Genomic DNA, 18853 nt, shown 5'->3' with positions numbered 1-18853 from the left:
AGAAATTCTGTAACACAAAGCTGCAAAGTCTCCAGCTTTTACTAGAATCCATTTGAGGAGAATATTTGATATGAGAAAGGTATGACGATGTGATGTCCTAGGGAGAATTTAAATGGGACCTAATTATGGTTTATAATTTTAAGGAAAAAGGAATAAACTCTTTAAATATGTTGAGCTCTTTTAGAAAAATTAAGCGTGTTAACAAATATAATTGGACTTCAGGACTGAGCCCAAAGTTGTGTTTTGTTGAGAAAGTAGCAGGGATATCATATTTATGGACCCAAACTAAGGTATAGTTGAGGATTCAGTCTGGGAAAATGATGTCTTGCTCTTCTCCCCTGCCCAGAGTCTATTCCTGACTAAATGAAAATCAGATACAGATAACAGCAATGTTTTAGGAGTGCGTATACAGACTGTATGTATTCTGTGTAAATAAGCAGAATGTGCCTTACTCCCTTAACAATTTCTTGTGTTTGTGAATTCACCAAGATCCTAAAGGACTGGCTGTTAAGGTCTCTGGTCAAAAGCAGTGACCTCTGTTCTCATAAAGGCGTTTTAGGGATTACATCAAAGTACTTTAAAAGCTGTGTTGGATATACATGCATTTATATGATGCATCATTCCATGAAGTGAAAAAGAGCATTGTGAAGAATCACAGAATTGTTTAGCTTGGAAGGAACCTCTGGAGATCATCTAGTCCCACCCCCTGCTCAAGAAGGGTTCTCTCGTTTTTGAAATCCGTATCAGTAAGGAAATGAGTGTATTCACTCTTCCTCCTCCTGCTTTTCCTGCTCAAACTTTTACTTTTTTGTTCATATGTGTTCTTTCCAGTCCATTTTGTGCCTCATGGATGCTTTTGCTGGCCAAATGGAACAGATAATGTGGAACAGCAAATGACACCTATGGAGAGATGACTTGTCCTTGTTATATTGGTTGTTGAGCTATGCCGTCAGCCAGCATTTTGGTCTCTCCTTATGGAAGCCTCTGAACTGTAGATTCTTACTTGAAAACTCATTTTCAACAGGAACCACAGTGATGTGCAAATCTGTGGAGTAAATACTTTTCAAGGAAGCTTTAATGCCAATAAATTGACTTGTGATGTAGGGCTTTGGCTTTGTGATCCCCAGGCGTTGAGGGCAGTAGTGGCTGCACTGGAATCCAGTGACTGCCAATACCTGGGCAGGTGCCACTGGTCTGTCTGGCCTGCATCCTTCTGAGTCCATGCTCCAAAAGTCCAGAGGAATTTCACATGCAAGTCTTGTATCCTGTGTAGATCGTTTGAGCTACACTATGTGAGATAAGTATTATGATACAGTTAATCTCTTTGTAGAAATATGTGTTATCTCTTAAAATCAGTCTGGTCCTGTAAGATTTGGGGAATAACAGGTAATTTAATGCATCACAGATGAAGCAGCTGCATATGGAGAAGAGTTATGTCATTGTTACAGTGAACCAGAGAGTAGAGGAAGAAAGAGGTCTATCTCCAGACAGATCAGTATTTACTTCTGCAGTGAATGCTTCTGTCAAGAGTTCAGCCTTTGTGTCCAGATGCAGTTTGGAGGCTTCAGTGATATAGCATGTGGTGTCTGAACTAACTCACTACCACCACAAGGCTGTGTGAAGAGAGAGGAAGCAACAGGCAGAGATGATTTGTGGGAATGGTAGCATTAAGAAGCAGTCAATTAAACACAGTACAGCAGCGTTCAAAGCTGAGGGTTTTGTCCACAAAATAATCAGAATGGTTGTTTGAATTGCCTTCAGAAGGGTTGTTTTGAAGCAGAACTGGATGGATGCAACAATCAAAGAGTGCTTATTGCCTCTTGAAATTTTAATTGGACTTAATGTAATAATATAGTGTAAGCATGAAGTTCCACGGGCTTTTTAGAAGTGGTAGTCTCCTCCAGAACGCCCACTGCTCACAGAGCAGTGTGTTCATAACCCAGGGCAGCAGCCAGCCATACAGCGCCATCTCCTTCTCTGAACAGTGGTAGTCCTGTTCCTATTTGCCATGCCTTGTCCAAATGGCTTGAAGTCAGTGCAAGGATAGAAAGTGAACTGGAGATGATGGCAAACTGAATGCTCTTTTTATGTCTTAAACATTTTTCTGTGATTGGGAGAAAATGGTTGTATACATCTAGTTAGCTGACACGTAAGCTACTATCTTATTTCCTTTCCTGTAACTTTTATGTGACAAAAGTGATGTAGTTTGGATATGGCATTTCCCACTATTTAGAAGTGAAGGGTTCATACATTTGTCATATTTTAAGTCTTTAGCCTTTTTTTTCCCCTTATCTGTAAGATTGTAGAAAAGCTGGATGAGTTGTTCTTCTGAGCGATTTTAATTTATTTTGCCCATATTAAAAATTTAAAGGTATAGAAAGTGTTTTCCCACCTTTCCATAGAGAAGATGCATTAGACACAGTTTGTCTGGATGTTGAATTTGTCTTTTGTGTCTTTGAAACCTACCTAAATTTACTGGAGTTACAACCTTTTGGAAAATTTCTGTTTGCATATTCTTAGTAAGTGTTTGTTAGTTTGGAAGTTAAATCATCTAAGAATTTTCTGTCTGCAACAAGAATGTGCTTCATTGATCCTTCTAGGATCAATGCTTTAGGAATTGGACAGGACTTCGTTTGCAGGTGTTCTTCCTGGCAGCAGGTCAGTAAGTTAAAAATTTCCCCTGCTACTATGAAGGCAAGATGCAGCAGCTGATAGGAGTACAAAAAGCTAAAAGTTATGCAACTTTAATTCAGTACTGTGATGCATTATGCTAGACTGTAGCATTTTAAGTCTTTTCAGAATTGGACTTTAAATTTTTATTTTAATATGTAACTAACTGTATCAGTAACTTACCATCCAAATATGTTTATTGTACTGTAATTTGTTTTTTAAAATAATTGGCTTGCAAGTTTTTAGTCCACTCTTTCTAGAGATGCTGGTAATGACAATCAGAGCTTACTAAAATACAGGTTTCACTGTGTTTCCATTACGCATAACTAGAAGTTATTCAGGAAATAAAGCAGAAATAATAGGTTTTAAACTTGTTAACTTCTAGGCACTACTATTGAACTGAAAATAACGACATTAAAGTTGAAACAGCTTAACAAGACCAGGTTCATACTCTGCTGCATGGAACAGATAATAAAATACAGATAACCTGCAACTTCTATCTTTAGCTTCTGAAAAGAGAAGAGTCATACTTTGGCAGCGGAGTAAACTAGATTATTTTTTCCATTCTCAAATGAATGTGAGTAATGCAAGTTTCCATTTTGTACTCCTTTAAAACAAGTTCCAACACTTTGTGTTGAGGTACTGTACGTTTCAATAGCTAGACAGGCTCCGGCAGCTTGTCAAAGCTCCATAAGCTCTCTGCTTATGGCTTGCAGAAAGAAAGCTAGATTTTCATTTCTCCTTCCATTCAACAGGAGTCTCTTTCATGTCTGAAAATTGGAAACGCGTGTTTTTCAGTGTGGTGCATGGATGTGTGTGTGCCCTCTGGCACACCTGTTTCCAATTTCCTGACTTGAAAGCATCTTCCATCAAAAGGAGCAGAAAAACAATTTCTTTCTGACATGCTGCTCGGAGGCCCTTGCTTTGCAGAAGGCCTTCCTTTCGTTTGCCATCTTGGTTCCATTGGTAGGACATTATAAGATGCAGAGCACGCATTGTATGGGATGTTCAGCTTCCATTGTGCTGGGTTCTTTTCCCTCTTGTTGTGGTTATTTCAAGCATTAGAAATCTACTTGAGAAGTCACTATGCTGAGGAAAAAACAGTATTTTAATCATTAGTTTCTTGCATGAAGCTCAAATTAAGGACCAAAGTCTATAGCAAGTTAAGGTTTATGTAACCTATGAATTAAGTAGAGTATTAGTTACTGTTTGCTACAGAAGGTTAGATTAACATTTAAATATAGCTCAGATTTCTTACCTTTTCTTCAAATTAGTATGCACTGTAAAATAGTATCCAATATAATAGTTGAAAATTAAAGATGTTAATAGTCTTAAAAAAAAACCCAATCAACCAAAAAAAACCCCAGAAAAGCCGCACAAAACACTCTAGTAACTTGACTGTTGTGAAAGTTGTGCCTAGGCTACCTAGCAAGTTACTACAGAATAGAGCTATAACTTTTAATGATCACTTAAGAAAGAAAAATACAAAATTGTAAGCTCTAGCTTAAGCATTACTGACTTGTCTCTTTTCTCAGTTCAGTAACTGACATTTTCACAAATGGCGTCTGGATTGTCTCCATAGCTACCGTGCTGCAGTGTGTACCTGTCCGGTGGTATGCTGTGGAATTACACTGGTTTCATTTACTGACAAGCGAAACAGAACATAATATTCAAAAAGAAGAAGAGCTTAAAAACCATTATACCCATACAGCTAAACAGTACTTGAAATGCAAAGACCAGGCCTGGCTCTGCAGCTTAGTGGCTAGTAGTTCATATGCTCATAAAACTTGCCTTTGCTAAGCTTCATTCTTTCCTAATATGGTCAGGTATACGCAGAAAACACTGAAAATATGAATCAGGGTATGTACTTCTATGTAATTTTATGGACTAGAACAAAAAAAATTCTTAAATCTTTAAATCGGTCAGTAAGGTTCATGTTTATGCCTACTAAGGTATGCAACCATGATACATTTCATGTCTTGTGTGTATATTGACATTCAGGGACCAAAGAGTTGCTTTCTAGAGTATCTGCCTGCTACTGGAATTATGAATAACAGTGGAAAAATTATTGTCATTTGTCAGCACAGTAACAGGTTTCCATGATCGGTTCCTGTCTCTCATTCCTCTGCAAAAAGGCATGTATCTCTCTCGTTGTACAGCACTGGACAATGTAACAGGTACTTCTGGTTTGCCTGATCTGATTCACTAATCAGCAAGGTCTGGTGCACGGAGCGTGGGACACAGGAACGACCGTCTTGCTGTGCTCAAAGCTTGAGAAAATGCCTGTTGAGGGCTTTGTGCTTTTCTGCGCTGTTTTTGGCTGAAACAGTAACTTGAGAGGACTACTGGTACATACTTAACTGTTATGTTATAATAGGATAACAGGAGAAGAGACTATGGGGAAAAAATAAAAGAGGATGCAGAGTCCCAGATTGTTCTTGTGGTGATCTTGTAGGAATCAGTGAGGGGTGTCTGAATAGGAAAAGTGGTATTAGCCTCAGAAATTGCACATTTAAATACCCACAGAAGAATGAAGTTGTGTTTCACTGTTGGTCAGCTTTGCACTTTGAAAGAAACACTGAGTTAGAAGCTGTACTGTGGCATGATCCGAGAAGGGTATGTGTCTCTGAAAGTCAGTTCTGATGCTTTCTGTATGATCAGGGGTTTTCTATATGACCTCCAAATGGTTTTCAGGAAGGGTTAGAAGATTCTTGTTGAAGACAGGTTTTCAGGACGGAGTGGTGTTGTGAGTTTTGGATATTTATGCGGGTTTTTGTTGTGGTTTTTCTTTTGGGGTTTTTTGTGGGTTTGTGTGTGTGTGTTTTTAGATTCTGGTTTCAAGCATGTTGATTTGAGTGCAAAATAAGTGTGTTATGACTGTCAAGCCTGATCCTTCTTTGCTTCCATTGTCATAGCAGCCTTTCGTGGCCATATACCTCTGGAGCCTTTAGGAATCTATTTTTTTAAACTTCTTTCCCCTTAACCTAGGAGGCTAGAAACTTGCATCAAAATATCTGTCTTTACATGTATGTATGCATGTGTTTATTTGTCAAAATAGACTATACATTTCCTGTAGAACCATTGCTTGCTTTGCCAGTAGTAGTCCTAGAGGAGGGCAACTAATTGTACCTACCCCTGCAAACATGGACAACAGTAGTTCCAACAGCAGCATTTTTGTCAGCAGAGGAGTTATGAGTATGCAACGAGGTGTTTGCACAATATTACTGTGTTAGGAAAATAATTTGTTTACTATATGAAACAGTTACTTCAGTCAGAAGCACTAATTAACTCAGTAAATTTTTCCAGATAGTCATCTCCATTTGAGTCACTCTTGTGTGAAGGCTTATGGAAGCTTTAGTCTGTCATTGCAAAGTGTTTGTCTCTGAGGTATAATGAGCTTCAGGTTGCCGAAGAAGTCGTCATCTTAACTGGGAAAGGATAATAAAATCATTTAAACTCTGTTTACAGGAAAGTTACTAAAATAAATGCATTTCAGACTTTAATGTAGAATTGAAGAATTCTTATTAGGAGAGTCCCTGTTGGTTTGGTTTCAGTATTATTCAGTGACAAACTGCAAAGTATAACAACTCATACAGTTAAATGTAGTATAATGTGAAAGAGTTAAGCAAATGAGCCAGATTTGCATTTTCACCAGCTTATGTGCATGATTTGGAAATGTGTTAGTTTTGACTGTAGTTGCTGTCTTGAGTCATGTTAATAAAACTTTGTTGGAAGTTGGCTAATGCTGGTGGTTAGATTGCAAGTGAATGAAACTATAAATTTGAACCCACAACTTAAATATGAAGTTTTAAATTAGGTTTTGATTACTGTAATTCTGTATACGTTTATTTTGTGCCTAGCCCTAGTATTATCAACAGTGTTCTGGTATGAGAGTATAGAGACATATAGGTCTGCTAAACCAGCAAGACAGTTCACACTCCAGTATTTGGTTCTAACTTGAGATGATAGGAAGGGCAATTCTATTGGAATAGTGATATAAATTCTTTTTCTCAGCCTTTATCTGGTCAAAGTATGTGAAACACTGCTTAGTTATTTTTCTTCTTCAAAAATAGATGTTTCTACATCAAAAACTGCAGTAACAAATTTTTCTTTTCAAAATGGGGGGATTATTTTTCTTAGTTATCTGTCCCTGCAGATTGCTGGCATGTGATGTGTTGAAAGATTTTTACATATATTGCCAGCAGCAGTCTGTAAGTTTGCTGCCTTACAGGTTGACAAAAATATGACCAAAAAAAAGACTTTTCTGTGGGGATGTAGAGATGTGTGATATGTTAGTAGAATCATAAGGCTGCTTTCCTTGTGGTTGATCCTGGATCACATCAGTGGGCTGCAGCTGTTCTTAAACCATATTAAGTTTTCGCTCTCTTAATTTTATTGTTTTTTGTAGCAGACTTGATGTTATGGGAACTTTTCAATAAAATCATTCTCTTAGGGGAAAATAACATTATACATCATGCTAAAAAATGGCTATTGTCTTTTTGATGCCAATTTAGGAATTACTTAAAAATTGTGAAGCAGTAACATCTGGTTTTATTACTGGATGCATAGGAGATGCATAAGCTCACTCTGATTTTTGTGTCTCATTTGCTTCATTCACATGCTAAGTCCCATGCTTCTTACCTCACATAGGGTATAAATCTTAGATTTAAAGGTATTAACAGGTTCTTTTCAAGAAAAAATCAACTTACTAGATTTTTTCTGGAGCATATGCTTATTTTGGTTTCTTTTCTTTACAGCAAAATTTCACTATGGTTACATTTTCTTAGTTTACAAAAAAGTGATAGCCACGTTGTGGTCTATGGCTAAAATGCATCTTGCAGTTTTTGCATATTCTTTATACATTGGTTTATCTTGAATAAATATTAGATAACTCTCCATTCTATTGTGGACAAAAGCTTTTGAGCATGGAAGTAATGAGGCAAAGGAACGGACAGATCCTCCTGTTAGCAGCTGTTAAGGACACTGTATTGTGTGAGTCTCTTGAAGATAATATCCTCACCAGGACACTTTTCTCAATAACTCGAGAGCTTGACAGTCTCAATGAAAACGATTTTTTCTTGTGCTCTCAAGAACTGCCTCCCTTTGTTGTGTAATTGTTGTAGTATTTCAGCTCTTTTACTTTCCTCAGATTTATAACTGGTTTTTACTCAATCTGTTTGCTATACAAAGAATTTCTCGTCTTTGTTCTGCCAATTATATGTAGATGCAATGCTGAAGTGCCCCGCTTCCAACAGTTCAGTTTAACTGAATTCTATTAATCAAGAGACGCTGCCTGTGATTAGGAGTACATAACTGAAGACGAAGGTGTAATTTTGATGATCAAAGATACCGAGATTTTAGGATGTGTACATAATTTTTCTGCAATCTGGTCCCTGGGCTTGTTCCCTGACATCTGATGCATATATAATGCTCCATAGGAGTTTTTTGTTGTTTTATTAATCTTAGCAATGAGGAGTAAGGAGTCTTTTTTCTTCTGCTGTGTTAGCCTTTGAAGAATAGTGTTTTTAAACTCACTTTACCTATAAGGGAAGAGGTGTAATTGTGTGACAAGTAACCAGAAACAGACATTTTTGGAATAGGCTGCCACGTTAATTAGACCTTAAAATTGATGGCAAGAACAAGAAGCCAGTCTGCGAGTAGCTCCAAGACATAGCGCTAGACCTGCCCAATGTTGTGCCCGAACCAGTCAATGCTCCAAACTCAGCATATTGGGAAGCACAAGGATGAGATGCTCAGCAGGCTGCACTGGAGCCAGTTTGGGTTGAGTTTGTTTATTAGCTCTTTCTTTGTGCCAGATCTAGGCTGGCTTCAGCCAGAGTCGCTCAGTTTTCTCTGTTCTGTGCTTGTTAGTGCTTCCAGTAAAGTGAGTGTTATCCGTGGAGACTGAGCTGCCTTTGCCTGAAGCCAGCTTAGGTCTGATGTCTTACCAGCTCCAGCTCTCTGCCATGTGAAAGCAGCTAGATTGTTTCCAGCCTTAAATTGTCTCTGGAAGCTGGGTAGGTGTATTTATGTAGTTCTGCACCTGAGCTAATAAGTCAAACTGGATTATAGCAGCTTTTTTATGGAGGCAGCACAGTGCTTGCATCTTGTCATGGTTAATGAGAAATTTACTAGAAATAGATAATTGGGACTTGACTATATTTGACTTCTCTCTATATATTCTGGTGTTAATGCAGTTTTAGGTCCTGCTATGTTCTGAATTTGCAAGTCTGATGATCCAACTGTAATCACCCACATTTGGATAAGTTGAAATCTTTGTCATATTACAGCTGTAAATTAGTTGTGTTTTTCCTTTTTTCCTAACTGGATAACACATTTCAGCTTTCTGGGTGCTTGGTTAGTCCTCTTCTAGCTGCTTCGTCTGCTTCCTTGCCGTTGAGGAAAAATGTCAATGGGAGGCATAGTAGTATAATGCCTTATGTTATATGCAGAAGGTATCACCAGTGTGTTTCCCTGTCCAAGAAAACGCTGATCCAATAAACACGCAGTGTACCTTTTGGCCACACCTGTATGTCCCAAAGCACAGTACAGGAATGGAAAAGAGCGTGGGAGAAAACCGGCAGGTGTGAAAGCATTCCTACAGAGTAAGAGTAGCACTAATGACCTGTTTGTCTTCGTCATCAACACGTTTCAGGGGTTAGTTACAGAAAGCACTGAAGCAATAAGTGGTTGTTTGCTGGAGCTTTTTAGTTTCTTAAAGACAAATCTTTAAAAATTACAGGAATTCTTATTATGAGTCCAATAAGCAGTGACCCTGTCCAAAAAGCATAGGTAAATTCACTTACATTCCTTCATTGACAAAAGGCTAAATCAGATGGAATGAATAGAAGATTACATCACACAAAAGAGTTACTGTGGCATTGGGTAAAGATGTTCTTGGTTTGAAGAGAGGTGCATCCTGGGATCACTCCTGTGAGAATGATTAGTAAGTGCATTCTTTAAGAGAGAATTTCAGGATTTGGGTAAAGATGACAAGCTAGAGACAGTCATGCTGTTTCTTCTCACTATTTCTATTTTTTCTTCCTTTATCTAACCTTTTTTGGTTTATGACTTTGTGCAGTGCAAATTTCAGGAAAGTGTGAGAAAAACTGCTACCTTGGAATTTTTGTGTCACTCTTTTTAAAAAATAGAAGAAATACGGCAGAAACCTGTCATATGCATATCTATATATTTATTTTTTTTCCTTAATTTGGCTGTGATGGTATAAAACAATGACAGAGTTTCTTCATGGTAATATCTATATTTTGACTATTCCAAATCTTGATATTCCTTTAGGTTGTGGAGAGCACCTTGTCCGAACCATACTGGCCAGAGAATGTTCATGTGCTTTGCAAACGGAAGATGCCCACCAAGCTCTCCTAGAGACTATGCAAAACAAGTTTATAGGTAAGTATATGGTGCTAATTGCCTAAACATTGCATAACATTGTTTAAAATGCAATTAACCCTATTAAATAAAATTAAGATACTTTTTTTTGTGATTTCTATGGAAGCCTCATGTTGCAGTTGGCTTCAAATTTAGTGTTCTGTTACATCTAAAAAATGTTAAGTCAAACTACAGAAGAATGTTTTGTAAACTCTAAAGGAAAATCCTTGGAAATACCTCAATTGTTATGTGAGTCATAGAATACCCAGAGAGGTTTGAAGAAAGAATTTCCTCCCTGAATCACTGGCTGTGGTGTGCAATTGAATATTTTAGAGTTGTTGGTTTAGGAGCAGTAATAAAAATTACTCATCCCGTTAACCCTTTTAAATATAATAGACCTCAAAACCACTGCATGTTCTGATTAGATGCTTTGGACAGACAGATTCTGGTTTTCTATTTACATGATGAAATTAATTTCTTGAAAAAGTGAAGTAGACTTCATTCAAGACTATTGTAAGCTAAACCCATTTTTTTCCTTGATTTGAGAGGGTTGCACATGACTACTTATGTTTAATTTCTTGTGAATATAGATGTTGTTTGCTTTCTTCAAGTCATGACCAAAATAAGAATGTGGAATTTTAAAATACATATATAAGCTTGAACTTCTGAAGATGGCACAGATTCCAGTGAGGCTTCTGGCATATATGTTGGCTTGCACTGTCTTTTTAGCCCTTAAAATTTTTGAAGCTTTAGAATCCACAGACAATTTTGACCTTCAAAATTTCTTGTGGACAACGTAACACTTCTTGTACCCTGTATTGCCAAAGTTAATTTTTATGGTATTTTAATTAGAACTGCAAGAGGGGCATATGGATACCTTTTCGGGCCCCAGGAACCATTACCCTTGGCATTGCACTTTCTGTATTTATGTTTATAATATTGAATCCATAGTAATCTCTGCTTCTGACAACATTACCTTGACATTGCATTTGAGGGGAAGTCACCTTCGCATTGGAAGGCTGCACTTGATAATCTACTGCTGTATTTGCAGTCATCTCTAGGCGCTGTTAAGAATGCAGAACAAAATAATCCCAGTATGTTTCCCAAAGGGGTTGTAATCCAAGCAGCACAAATGTATCTTTTTGTATTACTGACTTATTCCAGTGTACAGTGGCACAAAATTAGGCATTTATTTACCCAAGGAAGGATGCTTGTGATAGCTTCGCTAATTTGTAACGCAGCTCTGAAGGTGCTGGATGGAAGCGGCCTAACTTCAAGAAAGTCAGATCTTTAGTCCATACTCCAGTATTTATTGTGCTGTTTGTAGTAGGAGTACTAACAGCAAGCACAAATTGTACATATTCTTATGCAATTTCATCTTAGTGCGTATACACATAGAAAATAGAAAGCTGCTGCCAAAGTAATTCATAGAAAGGGCTGATAAAGACCAAAAAATCCTGGAACTTTTTAGTTGAGGTACTTCCTTTGAGTTTTCTGGGCTTTCTTTTTGCAAAAATGCAATTCTTCTCTTGCTGTTTAGTCCAAATGTATTTTGCTACAAGTTTACATAGCAGATGTTTTCATTTTATTTTATTTTAAATGTTAATGGGCTAGTATGTAAGAGATGCATTTACTGAAAATGTGAAAATGTTTGTATTGGACTTAAGAACATACTGAATATTGCTAAAGTTTTTGTTACACCTGAAACTGTCAGTTGCAGAGAAAGAGGAGCTGCACAGACAGAGATACCAAGCTAACAGTGTGAAGTCCTGTTGCCTTGGGAAAACAGACTAAAACCAACAAAACAAGGGAAAGTGAAAAGAACAAGAGACAGTACCAAATTAATGCTTTTCATGATAGGAAAATTTGGAAAAAAAAATGTTTTATAATTCCTTTTTAAAGTGTCATGTTTTAATCAGGGATAGGTTTGTCATGTATTTTCAGAAACTTATCACTGCAAGTTTTTGTTGCCTGACAGCAGGTATGTGTATTATCTTCTCTGTTGTACTTTGGGGCAGTGCTGGCATGGGAGAAAAAAAAAATATACAGCCACCTTTTTTTGTGTGTAGGTGAAGTGCTTGGATTCTGTGTTTTGATTAGAAAGCATAAAATCTAGTTTACCCTCAGCTGTCCTGTGAATGAAGACTGATGAGAAAAACCTCAAAATTCAGATACATCTTGCTGTTTACATGTGACATAGTACTAAGTTTGTAGCCACTAGTGTAACTTTGGGGGATTTTGGCAATTCTGAAGATGGAATGTAGATTTGTCTTGCTAATACAGTGCAACAGTTGAAAACATGCATTACCTTTAAACAATAGGCTAATACTAAATAATTTTTTCTCTGTGAATTTTCGTAGACAATGTGCTAGTTGGTATCTCAGGATGTATGGTATGATGCAGGATTTTTTACTGTTCTGAAACAATAGGATAAAATGGGCTAATAGCCTACTTGCTGATGGCATGGATTCTTTCTTAAAGCCTGATTTTGTGGTCTTGTCAAACTTTCACCAGAATTAGAATGGACCAAGGCCAACCCCCCCGCACACACACTTTAACAAGCAGAGCTAGAATGTTTTGTCAGAAGTCAAAATGTATGTTACTTGTATGGAGGGGTGAACAGCTGATTTTGGCAGTTGCCATCAGATTGGTGCTTCCTGTTTACAGAACTCTCCCAGTCTCCGCAGAGCCCTGGGAATCCTTCCAGCTAGGGAATGCCTGGCTTTAAACAGTGAGTGCTGTTTAAACAGCAGGTGATGAGCAAACTAATGGCAGATGTGCTTCTCTCATCCTTTCTCAGAGCCAGCTTACTATGGATAATGCACGATTGATGGTTGACTTGGGGGTGAAAGAAATTAAATTTAGATTTTTTTGTAAATCAAATGGGCTTGATATCTTTAGTTGAAGAGCACTAAAGGCTTGGTATGCAGTCGAATAATGGTGTTCTATAAACACAAATACCTTCCAAACAGAAGAACAGAGGATTTTGTTACTCATCATTCCTTTCAAATGTGGCCAAGCTTGTGGAATGTAGACTTAGAGTAAATGTTTGTGTCATCTCACTGGCGGGAAATCTGGGCTTTTAACAATGGCAGTGTTACGAATTGTGCTTTAAAGCTTCTTATAAAGTATTAGAAAGTGATGAGTTGAAAGACATAGGATAACGCTGATGCTTTCTCTCTTAGAAATTTTGTGTCAAATACCTCTCTTGGAGGCAGGAGTTTGGATGGTTAGGAATCATAGAATATGAATTTGCTGATTATGAGTAATACTTGTTGGGGGGGGGGGAAAGCCTCATACTTTAACAGTTACAAGACTGCCAATGACCGTCATTGCACAGTGTTATTGTTACTTTATATTTCGGTGCTGCATCACTCTAAGCTTTGTAGTATCCTTTGTGGTTTTATAGTGCAGGAAGCCTGCTATGGAAGCATTATTATGTCTTCTCTATGACACAGGAAAAGATTTGAGAAGAGGATGAAGTGATCCTGAAGTTTTCATATAACCTATTTTATCCACTGCAAGTTTATGATTTCACAAGTTTGTATTTGATGGTAGACAGAATGGGGTAATACTCTTCGTTATCTGTATGGTCAAACCAGCTAAAAAACTAACACAACGTAGTGATGTTACATAAAGGTTTGTGTAGGTCCTGCTTCTTGTTGAAAACATTGGGGTTTTATTGGACAATGGTATCCTCAGTTATTTAATTTCTTACGGTCTGATCTGTAAAGTTGGAAAGTACAGGTGCTTTTCCTTGCAGCTTCTTTAAAAATTCTAAACAGATGTTTTAACTTATCATGAAATGTAAAGATCTCTGGTTTCAGACAGCTTGCATTTAAACATTTAACATATAATGGTGAATGAAATTAAAAGCAGGCTTCATTTAGTGCTTACATATTCCTCTAATGTTCATTTAAATTGTTAGCTTGAAGTTTAGCGGGTTACATAGCAGAAGCAGAGTGGCAAGCAGCTTCACTTTAAACACATTCTGTACATAAGCTGACAAAGTCCAGTGGCGTAGGTGATCTGTAGATTATTGACCTGAAAATGCCTGAATTTCACTCACATTGCAGCACAAGAAGGTTTAGAACTGTTTAGCTGCACGCCGTTAAAACTGGGTGTGCTAAAGCGCTGAATTGGTTACACCATGCCACAGTCAGTGTTTGGACCAAAGTTCTGAAGAGTTTGAAAGCGAATGTAAACAATGAAGCTGGTAATGGTTTCTCTGCTATGGAAGCATATGAATGTAAAACATCTGATGAACAGCTGGATAGTCCTTCAGCTGGGTAAGTGTAAATAAAGCACTTCTTTTACAGTGTACTATTGAATCTGTGCTAGAATGGATCTGTCCAGTAGCTACAAATGAGAATAAAACACAGGATCAGAAATTAAAAACTCATATTGATTACGTGCTCTGGGGGAAGCAATCTTTGTCATGGGAGCAGTTTAATTTACAAGAGATATAGAAGAAAAAAAGTTCTTCACTTGTAGCTGTAGAGCAAGGCTGGATGTTGTGATCATTATTTGCCTTAGCACTTGTGAAATCTGTATGCTCTATTCCCAGCCTGAGGCTGAACTTGGGTCTTCAGTTATGGTTGCTCTTGCAGAACTTGATGGGATCAGTGAATGTGGAGTTGCTATGAAGACCTGTTTGCTTATTTTTAAGAGACCATTACTGCAGATTAATAATGCTCGAAATATATAAATAAAAACTTGATAATGCTTTCTGTATGTCAGGTGGCGATAACAGATCAGTTGAGCTTTGAAGGAGGGAAATGTGTTTTGTAAAATATCATTTTGTGACTGGGGGAGGTGAGGATTAAACCAAAACTATTGAAAGATGGATTTTGTTTGGTTTTTTCCTACCCTTTCTCTCTGGTGTGGCCAGTCAGTGCAAACATTATTAGTTAATGCTGTAGTCGAAGTTTTGCTTTGGATTTTTCATGCCAAATTCTTCAGTGGTATGCCGCTGTAGCTAGGAAAGAACAATGAGTTTCATGAGACTTAAAATGGTATTAAAAGCCCAGGTTTTTGTAGTTTTGTCGGTAGTAAGCTATTAGATCAAAGATTTGTCTAGCAATCCTATTCTATTGCAGTATAAAAAATTGGTTTTGGCTAGTAGGCATATTTTGTTTTATTTTAACTAAATTTTTAATTGTATAGCAAGTTCTATCATTCTTAAGAGTACAGAGAGAGGAAAAATGGTGTAGGAGTGTGGGAGCCAGATTACTTTTTCCTTCTAATGAGAAACTGTTATGACTTTAATATATGTGGCAGTGTTTCAGTTGCACCTTTTCTCTTCCTGTTTTAATACTAATTAAATATAATGTATATGAAAAAATTCCATTACCTATATTGTTGTTTTTACAGAAGTCTGCACTATTATTTCTTTTTCTCAATGGCTTGGCTGTAACAAAATGATTTTTAGAACTAAATTAATGAAATATGTTGCTAACCTTTGAGAACACTCAAATGAATCCCTGTGTACAGTGCCTGGATTCTGTTTAGAAATAGAGTATAATACTACTTTTGTCTCATTATTTTTACAGATTTAGTGATGGATGCATAGTGTTCAGCTGTCTAGAATCTTGCTTAACACAGACATACTTAGTTGCACTGTATTGCTGTGTTAAAATACACTCTCTAGCATAATTGTAATCCTCAGTAATAAGTCTGCATATCCAGAAATATCTTTGTTTAAAAAATTATTAATATATTTGAATCCCTCTTTTAACTGTTCTTTAAAATTGCTTTAATTTGAAAATAAAATACATTCTCTTGTTTTAAAGAATGTGCTGTTCACTGTGTATTTAATTTGGCTTAGAGTCTGATTTTTAAGAGAGGAGAAACTGTCTGAACTTACTGTAACATAGAATACTGTAATATTATTACTGCAAGCAAGTGGTTTTTACTGCCACTATTTAGAGGTTAATTCCCCACAACTCTAGCCAGTGCAGTGAATTGGAGGCACATACTGTATTGCACTGAGACTGTTCAGCTGAAATTGCTGGTGAAAGCAGTTGGAATGGACAAGGGTCTAGTCACACAATTTGTTCCTGATGACTCTGTGGATGCCAACATTGAGCAGAAGTGGGGAAACACATGGCCCATGAAAGTGCCATGGTAAGAAGACAGAGAACCATTGCAGAGGTTTTGCGAGTGACTGCGTGTTCATGTCTTCATTTGCTGCTTGTGTGAGAAAAAGGGATATGTTCTTGCTTCAGACTTTTTCACCTTTCCAGAATAACGTTCATTCTGCAGCCAATGATAAAATGGCATAGAAGATTAAAAGTTGGCTCTGCATTGTTATTTAAAAAAAATAAAAAAATAACAGTAGCTCAGCTGACAATACTAAATCTCAGTAGTTTCTGGAGTTGCAACTGTATTTTGGTTCAATCTCTATTGCTATGAAAGCCAACTTGATTCCATCGTTTTCATCATTGTGTTGTAGTATATTGGTCAGGATGCTACAGATCGGGGTAACCTGTAGGTTCTGTGTTTTGATGTTGTGCACCACTGGGCAAGTAACGCTGTGTTTCTGTCTGTAGGAGAGAGACGCATCTGGTCTTCTTGGCTTTGTTTGCATAACACAAACTTTTAAGACATATCCTCATTTTATACTCCATTCACATTACCCACTACAAGTCACTCTAAGTGATTTTACTCACCTCTGTATCACCCCAGTACTACTGTCATGGTCAATTCTTGCAAAGTTAGTGCAGTAAGACCTGGTCTTGTTTGACGTAACCAACATTTGTCCTTACTCCAAGGGCCTAGCTTGTGTTATTCTTAAAGAAGTCAGCTTCTTGCTTATCTGGTCTGTTTAATAAGTGCTGAAGTTAAAGCTGTACTTTATCATGTTTTTATCATGCACAGTGGTATTAAATTAATCCTCCCCTTGAGTTTTCTAGTGAAATAGCAGTAGAGTGGCAATGTATTTCAGCAAAAGCTGAATTAATACACAGTCAGTTTTCTAGCTTTTGAGCATTTAGCATGGACTTAAAAGCCTTTGGATTTTGTGGGCTGGTAATAAGGCTTTCATGGTGCATAATCATTGAAGGAAGTAACTTGATTCAGAAAACAGTTGTGTACATATTTAGGGCAATACGATGGACAGCATGTTTAAAGTCAATAAATAAATGCTATTTACACTGGCAGAACGGGATTCTCATAAGCATAGTTGTGCACGCATAGGTAGAGTGTCTCTGGGTGAAATTGTAAGCTCAAGAGTTTGTCTTATGTGCTTGAAGCTTAAGTTTTAAATTATTTTTCTAAACTCCTTTTTAAAAAAGTGTTAGAAAACACATAGCAATTACTTTTCTCATTCTGTAATCCACTGAAGAAGATGAATGTTTTGTTCTTGCAAAGAAATCCCTGTATAAATGAGACAATTCTGATGTTAATGTAGTGTTACATGTTTTGCGGCACACTCTTTACATGGAAAGCAATATACTGCCAAGTCTTCTCTTAAAGTTTAAAAAGAGAGAGCCTAGCATGTGCAAGTTATTCAGATTATTGAAAATTTGGTCAGTGATGATGGCACATAGTTGACAAAAATAGTGGCAAAATTAAGAAATATGTGATTGGTTTATTTACAGACTTTTCTTTCATCTACTCTTTCCTGAGTGTGGGAGAAAAAATGATTGATTAACCCAATGTAAGCATTTCTAGAACAAGATTTTACTGGCACCGAGTCTATAATCAGAAGTTGCTGTCTGTTTTTATGCGCATTCATACAGTCTTAGTGTTTTAGTATGGCTTTAAATATGCTATCTGCTTTAAATACTGTTTGCTGGCTATGTTCTGCTGAAGTAGAACATTTTTAATCATTCTGATTAAAGAGATTATTAGTACTTTTCACTGGAACCTTGAAAGCACCTTTCATAGGCCTTGAAAGCAGAGGAGAAACAGTGCTTATTAACAAACAAAAGAAAACTTTTTCTGTCTGTGTACAATGACTTTTCACCACAGCATGGCTTATAGCCTGAATAATTTGTGCGACTGAGTATAAGATTAGATCTGCAGACCAAGTTCAGGTTAAGATGTTGTTTTTGAAGTACCTGAGTTTCTGAAGTAAAGATTAAAGGATGCATGTCCTCCATGAAGAAAACAACTTGGTTTTTTTGTTCATTTGCTTGCAGAAATCGTACCACATACTTAGCCAGCACTTGGTTAACGCAGTGAAAGTATAAGAGATATACTGAGCATCTTGGACAGCATGTAGTAAAAGATTTTGATTTGAGTGGTAAAACTCTCTACAACTTCCCAAGCCTTGCATTTCTATTTTAACCAAATATATTTTCCTGTTTTATTATCCATTGTGTTATGATTGGCCGGATTCTTGATTCACAGGGATTCAGTCACAGTCAGTGAGAATTACAGTGGATATAATTGATACCTAGTAAATAGTTCTTGTACAAAGCAAGTGGCGCTTTAAAGATAATATCTGTTTGTATTAGATCAAATAACATTACTGTTTGTTGAGCATACCACATTTATTATTTTCCTGCAACATGGGCTTCTGTTGTAATGACCACCTTGTATCACTTTTGAACATGGCTGCTCTTATGTCGAAAGAAAACATGGTAAAGCATTTGGTTTTCCTTATAGTAAAGCTTGAAGTTGGTTCTTATTGGCTTTTTTTGTTTGTTTGTTGTTATTTGCGTTAAAGGAGTCATTTTAGTCATACAAATAGCTGTGGGCAAGTTGAAGGAGGCTGATGAGTAGATCTGCTCTAAAGTTCTTGTGGCCAGCAAATCCTTTTCCAGTGTCTGTACGCTAGACGTAGTATGCA

At 37.0% G+C, this 18853-nt stretch overlaps 1 protein-coding gene across 1 annotated transcript in view; it reads left to right on the top strand.

Moving 5' to 3' along the window:
- TASP1 (taspase 1) overlaps positions 1 to 18853 on the top strand; it is an 87395-nt gene that overhangs the window by 49498 nt on the left and 19044 nt on the right. The window contains 1 exon segment of the mRNA XM_086460834.1: positions 9967 to 10077. Within this exon segment, the coding sequence (XP_086316960.1) occupies positions 9967 to 10077 (111 nt within the window).

Source organism: Leptosomus discolor, chromosome 2 (genome assembly GCF_034619465.1).
Source record: "Leptosomus discolor isolate bLepDis1 chromosome 2, bLepDis1.hap2, whole genome shotgun sequence".
In the NCBI taxonomy this organism is placed as follows: domain Eukaryota; kingdom Metazoa; phylum Chordata; class Aves; order Leptosomiformes; family Leptosomidae; genus Leptosomus; species Leptosomus discolor.
The sequence above is the reverse complement of the archived record's forward strand: the minus strand, read 5'-3'. Positions and strand labels throughout refer to the sequence as shown.